This window comes from Rhinolophus sinicus, chromosome 1 (assembly GCF_057876585.1).
Source record: "Rhinolophus sinicus isolate RSI-liver-muscle chromosome 1, RSI-T2T, whole genome shotgun sequence".
NCBI lineage: Eukaryota > Metazoa > Chordata > Mammalia > Chiroptera > Rhinolophidae > Rhinolophus > Rhinolophus sinicus.
This window is the reverse complement of record NC_142501.1, coordinates 161,506,363-161,519,901: the sequence shown is the minus strand read 5'-3', so window position 1 is coordinate 161,519,901 and position 13,539 is coordinate 161,506,363. Positions and strand designations below refer to the sequence as shown.

Below are 13,539 nucleotides of genomic sequence, written 5' to 3'. Positions count from 1 at the left end.
GGTCAGGCTTGGTAATTAAGTAATTAGTTTTTTGTTGTTGTTTTAAGAAATAGGCTTGTAGTGTTCATTTAGAGCTACAAAGATGAGACACTAGGTTACTGTACATGACCAGCTTCCTTTTAATACAGTGGTTCTCACTCTGGTTGCACATGAGAATAACATAGGATCTTAATGTCAAACTATAAAACTCCTAGAAGAAAACAGGGAGTAAATTATTTGCGATCTTGAATTAGGCAATGCTTTCTTAGATGTAACACAAAAAGTACAAGTGACGAAAGAAAAATAGATAAATTAGACATCATTAAAATGAAAAATTTGTGCTTCAGAGGACACCGGCAAGAAAGTGAAAAGACAACCCGCAGAATGGGAGAAAATATTTGCACATCATATATCTGAAAAGGGACTTGAATCCAGAACACACAAAAACTCTTACAACACAGTAAAAGACAAATAACCCAATTTTAAAATAGGCAAGAATTTGAAGAAGCATTTCTCCAAAGATATAAAAAGGCCAGTAAGCACACAAAAAGGTACTCAACATCATTAGCGATCAGGGAAAGGCAAATTAAAACCACAATGTGATACCACCTCACACCCACTAGGAAGGACAATAAAACCTGTTCCTGGATGTGCAGAAATTGGAACCCTCATACATTGCTGGAAGGAATGTTCAATGGTGCAGCACTTGGGAAAAGAGTCTGGCAGTTCCTTAGACAAATAAACATACAGCTACCATATGACCCAGCAACTCCACTCCTACCTATCAACCCAAGAGAACTATAAACATATATCCACACAAAAACTTATACATGAATGTTCATAATAACATTATTCATAATAGTCAAAAAGTGGAAACAACCCAAATGTCCATCCACCGATGAACAGATAAACAAAATGTGGTCTATCCACACAATGGAATACTATTCGAGCATAAAAAGAAATGACATACTGATACACATTACAATACAGAGGAACCTTGGAAACATATGTCACGTGAAAGAAGCCAGACATAAAAGGCTACACATTGTATGACTCCATTTATGGGAAGTGTCTAGCATAGGCAAATCCACAGAGACAAAGTAGTCCCTGGTTGCCAGGGGCTGGTGCGAGGGGACAATGGGGACAGACTACTAATGGTTATTGGATTTCTTTTTAGGGTGAGTAAAATGTCCTAAAATTGGATAGCGGTGATGGCAGCATAACTTTGTGAATATACTAAACACTACTGAACTGTATACTTTAAAGGATGAATTTTATGGTTCGGGAATTATAGCTCATGCTCATCATCTTCATCATCAGTATCATCATCAGCAGCAGCAGCAGCATCACCAGCATCATCATCATCAGCAGCAGCAGCAGCAGCATCATATAGGGATCGTCTAAAACGATACTGATACTTGGGCTCCACCACCAGAGATTCTGACTTATGTGTTCTGGGTGGGACCTTGGTGATTTTACAAGCTCCCTGGGTAATCCTAATGGGCTCCAGGTTTAAGAACCACAGTCCTAACCTAATACATCTATCACATCTGACCATCAGACCCACCAAGGGCAAGAAAAGAGGCAAGTATGTGATACCAATTTTGGAACAGTACCAGTTAATCTGCAATGTACTAGGATTATCAATGGCTCATATTCAGAATTCATATGCAATATATACACTTTGTTTTAAAATTTTACAATCTTTGTCCATAGAAAACATCTACTGGATGAATTAAGATTTCATTTCCGACCATCATGTGGGATTCATTCTGTCTCCCGCAAGTTGTTTTGCTTGGAGTTGAATTGGTAGTGTTTTCTTCTACGTGTAGGTCAGTCAGGACATTTTGGGAATGTTAAGTTTCAAGGGGACTATTTCTACTGTAAGACTGCTCTAATGAAAGTGGAATTCATTTTTGCATGTTGCTTCTATTATGTTTCAAGAGGAATAAGCTGACTGTCATACACTTGGGATTTTTAGAAGGATCCCAATAAAATAAGCCAAAGATATTTCCCCCCATATGAAGTCTTAGTATCTTTAGAGATCAGAATACAGAGATGAAAAATATGATTGACTACAGGTGTTAAAATATGTCTCACGTTATTGATGAAGGACACTCAAAAGCCAAGGAATGGTCAGCTATAATAGCTTCATTCCCTATAAAAGTTGTGGGATTCAAAATTAATACTAAAATTAAATTTGCTTCTCTTTGTTGTGTAAGGTGAAGTATCCATTGCTGTGCTGGACAAGACTAACTCCATTCCTGTAACTTGTTACCTTATTCTTCATGGCAGTGTGGCTTGAAATCCATTTGTTCTAAATAAGTGGATTGTGATCCTAATAGGTCAGGCTCCTCACACTATTCGTTACTTATTTATAATGTATCTCCATCTTGAGCACAAAGGATGCACCATTGCACCCTGGCATAATTAGCTCTACAAGTTTATATAAATATAAATAAATTACATCTATAAGTATATACGTAATTTTCTACAACATGGTTGTAGTTCAGGAACATAATTTAGTTTTATGCCAAATTTCTGATCTGATAGTTGTGACCTTAAAGCACAAATTGCTTCTTTTACCCCTCCAAAAATCTTAGAAGCAGAGTGTTCCCAATCTTCTATGTTTTATAAAGAGTCCCTAATTCCTAACAGCACCAGGGTTTTTCCCAGAACAGGAATCCTACATTTATAATATGTGAGCCAATTGTATGTGCAAACTCAGCCTCTGCGCGGAGAAATTACAGGTGAATTCATCAGCGCACCAGAGAAGAAGCACTTACCAGCACATGTATCATTAGAGGAGTGGGCAGAGAAGCCAGGAATGCAGTTGGCAACACAAAGGCCACTCTTCAGAAAGAACCCATGGTCACAGAGGTGACATCTGTCTCTGCGGCTGCACTGCAAACACCCCCGAGGGCAGGCTATCGAAGAGAGGACACACTAAATGAGGCACAACGAAGGCGTAAGCATCCAGCGAGGGCCACCAGGGATAAAGAAACGGAGAGTGCGTACAACTGACACATGACCCCCAACGGCACTAAAAGAGAATTTCAACAGTTTCTGAAAGAATTGCATAGAAATCTGTTCCCCCTCGGAAGGAAAAGTAAATAGGCAGGAGCACACTGGCTTTATACACTGCTATGAAAGGTTTCACATTAATGGATTGTTTACAAAGTTAACCATATTGACTTGTAAGAGAGGCAGTTTATAGTGATTAAGAGCATAGGCCCTTTCTGGGTGGGTACTGTTCCTCCTCTACCACCTACCAGCTGCCAAACGTGGGCAAGCTCCTTTAACAATCTGTGGTGCAATTCTCTTGTTTTAATAGCGGGGAAATTAATAGCACCTACTGCAAATGATTGTTGAGAAGATCACCTGTGTTGTAATATGTTGTGACTAGAACAGTGCCTGACACACCAAAGGTCTCAATCATGCTACTACTATCACTACTACTCTTGTATTATTATTATTATTATTATTATTATTATTATTATTATTATTATTTGAAGTGCATGAGGAGAGCAAGCTATTTAAAGGACCATAGGTTATTTATTTGCGTCAAGTTAATAATTGTCTACAAACTGAGTGTTCAGTGCCTATTTTTTCTGCTTCCGTAGTTGAGATTTTGTGAGACGCAGCACAGTACACTTTAAAAGCCCGGGATTAGAATTAAAAAAATTGAGGACGGATATCTAATTTTATGTTGCCCTGGTTAACACTTTTAAGCCTCTTTTTCTTTTCTTTTTTTAACTTGCAAAACAGGAGTCACAGTGTCCGCCATATTTTACTAGTTCTTTGTGAATATTAAACGAGATAATGCAGATGAAGGAAATTTGGCAAAAAGTAAAATGCCACGCTAGGTGATGGCATGTTTATTAAATGTCAAGTATTCTTTAAAGTGGGGCACACAGTACCAAGCTTTGACAGAAATGATGAGAAAGCACTGAAGAAATTCTCATGCATAACTCAATGGGCAAGAAGATTAAGACTTTGGGTTTAACTTTAGTTTCATAATAAAAAGTCAATGTGTCTCACTCAATTGTCCCCAGAAATCCTACTCTTTAAGGATATTACAGCAATATCAGGGTCACCAGAAATTCAGTTTACACACTGAAAATTTGGTGCCCATAGCAGCAGGGCTGATCCACTTTTAATGGATACTGTACCTAGTTTAACATAAGCTTTACATTCTATAAAATAGTGGCTTCATTTCCATAAAGACCTTTAGGGACAATATCGATTTGTGCAAGAGAATTACTGGCCTGCAGGTCTATATTCTATTTAACCAGCAATTGGCAGATGTGCGTAGGAAGCCATCAATTACTTAGGCCACGTCCCTGGGTGTTCATTCTGTTTCTTATCCCAATTCTGTTTGGTTACCTGAGGCTCAGCACACCTGACTTGCTTGCTGCCCTCACTTCTACCAGAGAATTCAGCACAGTTACCAAGTTACCTGTGCATTTGCGATTGGCATGGTCTGCAAAGTATCCCTTCCCACATTCCTGGACACACTGGGCTTCCAAGAGGAGAAATGGCTCTTCACAGCGGGTGCACTCCTGGGGGCCTTGGCACTGCAGACAGTGGCTGTCACAGCCTGAAAGACAGAAGTCGAGTCAACAAGAATGTGTGTGGCTTTGCAGAGGGCTCCTGGCCCTCATGGAGAGGTGGTGTTAGAAACGAGGAGCAATACAAGCTGGTGTGCTGGGCAAGGCAGCAGACTAAGAGTCAGGACCGGGCTCCTGGGTATGACTATTGTATTTACAGCTGGGTGACAAAACTAGTCACTCCACTTCTGTGGGCCTCAGCGTTCTTGTCTATGAAATGGGAGCAGACATACTATCCTACCCAGCAACCTGAGGAAAGATAAAATTAAATAATGGAAAATACTAGGTAAACTCGAAATTGACAAATATCATACATTATCACTATTATTAACTAGTTTTTGGCTCTCTGTAGTGCTTTCGCTGAAGTGTCAATTTTTCCTGACTCCTTCATTCAGTTAACAGAGTCTCCCAAGAATGTTCCCAGGAATGCTGTCTGTGCACTGTGTGCGGGCATTTCAGGGTCTAAAGATTTTGTGATGCTAAATTGAGGGTGAAGTGGGTACTGGGCCAGAGAAAGGCGATCATTAAATATAAGGTATACGAGGTCTGACACTTAAGTTTGTGAACTTGCTGCAATGATGTTGCTAGCATTTTCTGATATCAGAGGAATTGATTATTCATTATGAATTTGTACAAACAGGATTAACAGTAACAGTTAACCAAGTATACTAGTATTTGGAAGTGCTGAAAAGGCTGCGTAAAAAAGTTAGACAACCTGGACTTTTTCTAAACAATTCACGTCTCTTTCATCATGACAATGTACCAACTCACACGGCACTGTCTGTGATGGAGTTTTTAGCCAGTAAACAAATAAATGTGTTAGAACACCTTCCCTACTCACCTGATATGACCCCCAATGACTTCTTTCTTTACCCAAAGACAAAGGAAATATTGAAAGGAAGACATTTTGATGACACCCAGGACATCAAGGGTAACACGACAACAGTTCTGATGGCCATTCCAGAAAAAGAGTTCCAAAATTGCTTTGAAGGGTGAACTAGGCACTGGCATCGGTGCATAGCTTCCCAAGGGGAGTATTTCAAAGGTGACCATAGTGATATTCAGCAATGAGGCATGCAGCACTTTTTCTAGGATGAGTTAGCGAACTTAATTGTCTGACCTCGTATACAGGGTTGGGAGGCAGATGGTGGAATCATGTGGTCTTTCCATGTACTTAGAAGACCAGAGTACACAGACCTCTCTATCTGGAGCTCATAACTGTTCAATTTTAAGGAAATCTAAAAGCAATGGTCAAAACATACCTGTTTGTGTGGCCATATACCCCCCAAATTCCCATAGTGACCTTAAATTTCAGCAAATGTTGTTTTTGGGCATGGGAGAAGAAAAGAGAGACATTATGATTATACCAAAGGAAAGTTCTTAGGAAAGAAACCAGAAATTAGATAAGAAGCCAGAACTGAAACTTGCCACAGGTTCCTTCTCAGAACAGTAAAGTCAGAGGAGGCTGACGCTTGGATGAGCCCAGATCTGCAACTTGGGACACTTACTCCTGCAGAGGCCCGCGTCCCGATAAAATGATGGTGTGCACTGCTCCACACAGGCCCCGTCCTGGAGAACGTAGCCCTCCATGCACTGCAGGCAGTCGGTCCCCAGAGGCCCGCTGCATGCATTGCAACTCCAATCACACTCTAGAAAGAAAATCCACATAAGTGAGGACAACGTAAGAGATGCCAGATAAGTGAGCGCTAAGGGGGCTCTGCTCGTAGTAGCCTGAACGCCAATCTGAGGTTTGGTGTTTCCTAATTATGTTAGACATGAGCATGTACGAGGATCTCTCTGTGCTCCTACAGAGCCTGCTGGTTAGCGGCTCCGCCAAGAGCCAGATTAACTTGATCTTATTCCATGGGCCCTAGAGTTCTTTATAACTGAGCCACGGAGTTTTCTTGCAAAGCCTGTTCTTGGGAGTGGCCAATTTGCTCCACAAACCTAATTGGACTTCCTCCGAATACCCAAGAGGCAAAGGATATCAGAGAGTCAACTAAGAATGCATCTGCTGCCTCCACTGACACCAGCTGTGTGACTGTCTACATCTCAAAAATCAGATGCTGACCAACAGAGCAGAAAGAACCGACAATGGTAGAATTAAACAGGGCATAAGCAGGGGTGTCCAAACTTTTTTCAACGTTTTTTTTACTAAGGGCGATATACGGTAAAATACACAAACAGCCGGGCCACTCACTCGAAGTGAAGTACGTATTGCCTCACCTGGTTTATTTAAGTAAACTAAATATAGTTTTGGAATTTGCTGCGGGCCAATTAAAAATGGATTGCGGGCCGCAGTTTGTATATCCCTGGTCATAAAGGAACTGCCCAGAAAGAAAGGGCTTACTGAAAAACAAGCTCTCCTGTAGAACAGAAGACCTGGCTGATTTCCATGTTCATTCATTCAACAAGCACCGTACTGAATGAATCAACAAGGATGCACAGTACTGAATGTGGGGATAAAGTGGTAGGTGTAGACCCTGCCCTCAAAGAGCTTATGTTCTAGTGGGTCCCAGCCTTAGATGTGCTCTCAAATAATCCAGGGGTATTGTTAGAAATTCAGCTGACCAGGCTAACATCAGAACTACCGAGTCAGCCTCAGGGACTGGGGCACAGGAAAATGCGTTGCTTCTTGTTTTTAATGGTGCAGGCAGTTCAGATGCAGTCAGAAAACTCATGTTTGAAACCAAAGTTCTAGCTGGTGAGGCAAATCCTTCATGCGTGGAAAATGAGGCATGATGGCATGGTAAGTACTTGGGTTTTGAAGTCAAGTAAGTCTGAATGCAAGTCAGGGCGTGGCCACTTTCTATCTGCATATCTTACATATCTTCCTTAAAGTTTTTAAGTCTGGGTTTCCTTAACTGTAAAACAGAGATAAGAATAGCACCTATGGCACAAGGCTGTGGTGAAGATTAAATGAAATGATGACTGTAAAGAACTTAGCACAGTGCCTGACACGTAGTAACAGCTTCATAAATGTTTGCTGCTGAACTGTTTATCCTGGAGAAATAGCTCCACTCGGTACTGCCATGCCCCCACCTTCCTCTCCTGCTAGGAAGCTGGGGAAAGCTCTCATTAGTCACTTTTCTCTCTTCCTTGATGTAATATTTCTAAGTCCCAAGGAAGCAGGTAAATATGCGAGACAGTACATGTGCTTCCAAGAAGATTTATAAAGTTAATCTCACTTATTTATTTGGCTAAAACAGTCTTGAGGGAACATGACTGAAACAGAGCCTTGAAAACTGCCAGCATGGTTATGAAATCATTTCAACACGGAGGATTTGTGAGATTCTCCTTTTCACCACAAGCTGACAACCACTGGCTAGAAGGGAAAAAAAAACAGGAAAGCTTCTGTGGTCTTGAGCACAGCAGACCACCTAAGCTGACAACCAAGTGGAATTTCTTGGAATGGAAAGTGTGCAGTTTTGCAAAGGCGTAAACCCAAGTTTACTTTGACAGATGTTTGACCTCCATATCTGAGCCCTAGCTTCTCTGGCAAAACTGGAGAGATGGAGGGAAAGTGGAATGGAGGAATGGAGAAGGGAAATGGAGCAGGAGCAAGAAAAATCTATCCTGTCACTCTGTTTTTCCTCTGGCTAAGTACTGCCATTCAAAGAACAAAAGCCCCAAGAATTGCTACCCCTGGCGAAAAACAAAAAGGCACTTAGGTTTTGATATTACCTCCTTATAAACTCCTCGGACAGGGACTATGTCTTCATTCATTTAAGAATGTCAAGCATAGATGACCCAATCAGACACAACTCCTAGCCTCATCAAGCACAGCCTAGTAATCTAGAGTTCTTAATGCCAGTGCCTACAGGGCCCAGGAAGGTAATGTAAACCTTTGAAATAGGCCTGGTGTGTTAGAATAGGGAATGGTGGGGACGGTGGGGACCTGAAGAGATCATGCTTTTTATCCAAAGAAAACAGCAGCTACTCATCTTCTACCTACTGTTGCATTGTGGGAATGAAAACCCAGTATCACCAGATCTTCTGACTTCTTCAAAAGAAATTGAAAATCGCCATTTTTGTATGTGAAATTTTCTGATTTTTAAAAGGCAAATATTCAAAGGTTTAAAACATTAGAATATTAGGTGAGCCAAACACAACCTGAGGGTTTCCAGTTTGCCTCCCTCGCTTAGTTACCAATACCTTCTTGCACAATGTCTGGCACATAGTAGACACTCAAAAATATTTGCTTAACAAATAAATGAACGAATGAATACATGAATACATACATGCATAATGACTTCTTGCTATCATCAGAGAAAGTATAAATGTATGATGACAGTATATTCCCAATGTGGGAACATCTATAGATTGGCCGTCTATAGCAAAGGGGCACCACTGAGTAAAAGAACAGCTGTACAATTCAGGAAGAGCCTTACCTTTGCATGTCTTCGTAGAAACATCAAGATAGTACTGTGGGGCACAACTCTCATACTGACATTCCCCAAAGAGCAAGACCTTGCTTGGATCTCGGCAGGAGGTACAGCTGGCCTGTGAATTGCAACTTCCACAATGTGTGTTGCATGCTGAACAGATAGAAAAAGAAAATGACCAGGTGATTACAATCGCAAGTACTGAAGCACTGATCAAATCTAGACAGATGTTGTAAAAGAACAAAGCTCTGCTCCAACCTCCTGATCTTTTACTGTGGCTCATAACCCTCCTCCACGATCAACAGAAACAGAAAATATTAATCTTATTTTCCCAAATAAAAAGGGGAGATCTTACTTTCCAAAAAAGATAATTTATAAATGCAAGAATGGAAATCCCATATTCAAACTGCCTTGAGATTCAGCAACAGAATTGATATGTACGCCACGATTTCTGGAATGAGAGTCTGTCTAGAGTTTTATTTGAACTTCATGTCTTAAGGAATCAAGTTCCCTATAGCTTATGATGTAGACTCAGATTTTTACGTGATGTCAGGATTAAAATTAGGCATCACTTTTATTGTGAAGTGCAGGAAATTCCATACTATAAGATACGAAGGACTTACAGGTGACCTGGTTGATTGATTTTCCTAGTTGTGATTCTTAGCAGCCACTTAATTCAAGTAGTCAGGGATGACCCCCAAATCTGAACATACTTCCGTCTTCCCTAATTTAGCAACTGGCATTTCTCCATCTACTCATCTATTCATGCTGGAAACCTGGGAGTCTATTTTGACACCGTTTTATTCCTCACTCTAATCCAATCACTCACTGGATTCTATTTCTCACTTCTAATGCAATCACTCACTGGATCCTATTTACTCGAACTCTTCCACATAATTCTCAGAATGTTTTACTTTTTTCCATATCCACAAATGCCATCAATACATCCAAGCCATCATCATCTCTTGCTGGACTACTATAGCTTCCTAATTGGTTTTCCCACATACAGTTCGATCCCCTTGCAATTTATTTTCCATGTATCCACCAGAATAATTTTTCATTCATACTGCTCAGGCTTCAGAGGTCAATTTCATCTATGAACTCATATTTTTCTTCAACCCTGGAATATTTCCAGCTTTCATTTCTGCAAATATTGCTCCTCCATCATTCTCTTTATTCTTTCCACCTAGAAATCTTAATACACATATTTGAATTTTCTCAATATAAACTCCAACTCTCTTGTGTTTAACTCTTACTCATTTATCAGTCTCTTTTTCAAGAAGGCCTTTTTTGACTCTCCAGTCGAGAACAGGTCTCCCAGTTACTGCTCTTATAACACCCTATACATTTCTTTCATGCCATATATAACAATATTCATTTAAGTGATTATCTAACATCTGTATCCTTTAAGCTGCAAGCTTTGTGAAAGCAAAGACCAGGTTGGTTTGTTCCTTGAGATAGTCCTAGCATCTAGCTGGTTATCTATCCTTTTGTAGGTGTTCAATAAACATTTACTATATAAATGAAAGAAGCCAGATATTGTAATGATATATACTCAAACACTAGTATCTCTGCCGTATTCTGAAATCTTCTCAAAGTATGGGTCAGAAGAAAGGTCTACGTAGCGATCGTGTGAGTTTTAGATCTGTGGGATATCAAAGCATGAGGCACAGTGCATGAAAATTACTCCCCTGAAAAATAATAATAATAAAAAAATCCTCTTGTTTCACCTATAAGAAAAGCCATTGGTGGAAAATATTCATTAGAGTATACAGATTTGTAATTAAAGGTCCTAGAAAATTCTAGACTGGGTTTTCAGATAGTTTGGGAATAATTAGAAAAGAATATTTTAATCGTTAGAAACTTGCATGAGACTAAATTTTTTTTTTTTTTTTTAGTAAGATTTCTACACGTGGTATATCTTAATTCTGGAAAAGATTCCAAAGATAAATTTGTGAATACAAAAATAAAGTGGAGTCTAGTAGTTGTAGGCGGTTTTGAAGATGGTTGAAATGCATACTCCAAAAGTGATCAGTAAATCTTTGTAATTGGTAAAAGAAATGTCTAGTAGAATATTATGATAAAGACTTAATTTTTCACTTGATCAATATTTTTATTAATGACTTTAACGAAAACAAAGATATCATGCTAATGACAGTTAAATGTGTTATAAATACCTACATAGGAAACAGACACAGTTAAGTTTCACCAGCTGAAAGAATAACCACTCAAACTTATTTAAGTCAATTGAAGCAATAACCTAAAAGTAATCAGATGAAATAGCGAAACTCTAAGTCCTGCGTTTATGTTCTATAACCAATTACATAAATAGAGGATGTGGAAAACCTTAGACAGCAATTCCTATAAAAAATGATCTCAGAATTTGAGTTGATTAAAAGCTTACTAAAAGTGTGATATGGTTACTAAAGAAACTAACAGTCTTAAGCTAAATGGCCTTCATATAACCTAAATGTCAGCTGGATCCCCCCTGCTTGACACGGAGCTGCAAAACGAGGCCCAAATCCTAGTTCCTCAGCCAGTCAATGCCCTGTCCTGCCAGCTGAGAGTTCCCTTAGTTTACTTCCTCAAGCTTCTGTCTGTCTCTGTCTTGCATCCTTCTATGCAATCTTTCATTTCCCTTTGGCACCTCAGTGTGTAACTCAGCCCCTTCACTGACTTTCAAAGGAATGGATTCATCTTGAGATTTTGAAACATTAAAAGAGGATTTGGAGGGATGGAACAGCATCACACTGAGGAGCACAGGGCTTTCACCATTTCTATGTGAACCCTTCTTCCTCTCTCATCTAACTCCTCACCCCTCTACAAGGCAATCTGCAAATGACCTTGTCTCACTCAGAGCAGTTCTGCGCATGCCAAAGCCCCTTAGATTCTCAGCTCCATCCTCAGAGGAATGGGGTAAGGACCATTTTCTCCATCCTATGACATCCACACTATATTGGTCCTGTTACAATCATGTTGATGCGATCACATCTGGAGTAGCAAGTGCAGTTCTCACGTCACTGACACTATGCAAAGTGCCAAGAGGACAGTGAAGGAGATGAGTGGACCAGAAACCAGTGAGGGAATCAGGTCCATACTTTAACCATTGTTCCTTGAGTAGGAACAGCTCTTACTTTCTGCTATAATATGATTCCTTGAATACGAGGGGACCACACAGCTTATGAAGTCCATTCTCCCTCTTAAATAGACTTGTTCTACTGCAGCTCTGAAAGATGGTCATTCATTTCTGCTTAAATACTCCATTGGCTCCAGTTCTGCCTGGAGCAAAAAAGTCCAAGTGGGAGGTGACAACTAATTTCAAACGTTTGAAGGTAATCATGTGAAAGAGGGAGGGGACTTATTCTATACTGCTAAAGGAGTAGATGGAGTTCCAGGGCTGATAAGAAAGAACTACTGAACAACTAAAGAGCTACCACCCTCCCTCCCCTCAACAATGGACCAGGCTTCCTTCTTCATTTGTAGAAGTCAGTGAGAGGGAGTGAGAAAGAATCTTTGCATTGGGTGCAAGGTTGGCTCGAGTAGCCCGGACACTCTCTTACTATTCTGATGCACTAGAGTTTCAAGTACTAAGAATCTCATTTATTGTCTTTTTTTAAAAGTTCCTGCCTCATTCTTAAGTTTTAAAGTTCCATACCCAAATCTAGATAGCTCTCCAGCTCTTACTTTCTGCTATAATATGGTTTATTAATGCCTCTCCGTAATACTGATTATATTTCCTTAAAAGCCCTTTACTGCACAATTTCTAAAACTGTCAGGCCTATAATAGTCTATAATGATGAGCATTAGAAAGGGACATTGTTGATTGCTTTTACATACTAAAAACTGAAATATCCCAACATAGGGACATGCTTCATTCAATCTTAGAAAGAATGGAATTTAAGCTTTAGCAAAGGACTAAAGTTAGGAGATTCTTAATTGAACAGAAAGTTTATAAAATCCTATTTACATGGTACGATGGCAAATGCATTTGTGCTAAGATCACGCTGCACCAAGGCAAAAACTTCCCAAAAGAAAAATATTTCAGTGCAACATATTCTTGTCATCTATACCCTATAGAAAGTATTCTATTTTTCTTATGAACTTTTATTTGTGTGATTCCACTGCTGTGAAGAGCCTGATAAATCTAAGTCACTATTTGTCCACCAACAGCCTCTTGGTCTTGAATAGAACATGCAAGTATTTCATTCGTGTCCCTTGTGTTACAGAATCTGCAGATTCTGACAGTTGATTTATACCAAGCAAAGTTTTTATTATAAAAGTAAAGAAATCTTTTTATGGGTCCAAAAAGAGTTTTTATGTCTGGTATCTCAACAAATGATGCAAAATTGTGAGTTCCATATAAATTCACTTCAAATGCAAATCCTTGCAAACATCTCAATAAACTAACAGCAATATCTTTCAATCTATAAAATATAAATATCTTTTACTGCTTGATTTGCGTCTCATTCCAAGTGATGCTGATGATAAAGAGAACATCAGAAGTAGCTACACTGAAAGCTTGTTCTCTGCTGGGCTCTGTGTGAAGTGCAATAACATCAGATGTA

At 39.6% G+C, this 13,539-nt stretch overlaps 1 protein-coding gene across 3 annotated transcripts in view; it reads right to left on the bottom strand.

The window, feature by feature from the left end:
- The window catches only part of FRAS1 (Fraser extracellular matrix complex subunit 1), a 424,744-nt gene that overhangs the window by 146,097 nt on the left and 265,108 nt on the right, over window positions 1-13,539 (bottom strand). For all 3 annotated transcript variants that reach the window (XM_088791576.1, XM_019720206.3, XM_088791578.1), the window contains 4 exons: window positions 8,981-9,127; window positions 6,098-6,238; window positions 4,439-4,579; window positions 2,766-2,906 (listed from right to left, as the gene is read on the bottom strand). In XM_088791576.1, the coding sequence (XP_088647702.1) occupies window positions 2,766-2,906; window positions 4,439-4,579; window positions 6,098-6,238; window positions 8,981-9,127 (570 nt within the window). The remainder of the gene's footprint in view (window positions 1-2,765; window positions 2,907-4,438; window positions 4,580-6,097; window positions 6,239-8,980; window positions 9,128-13,539) is intronic.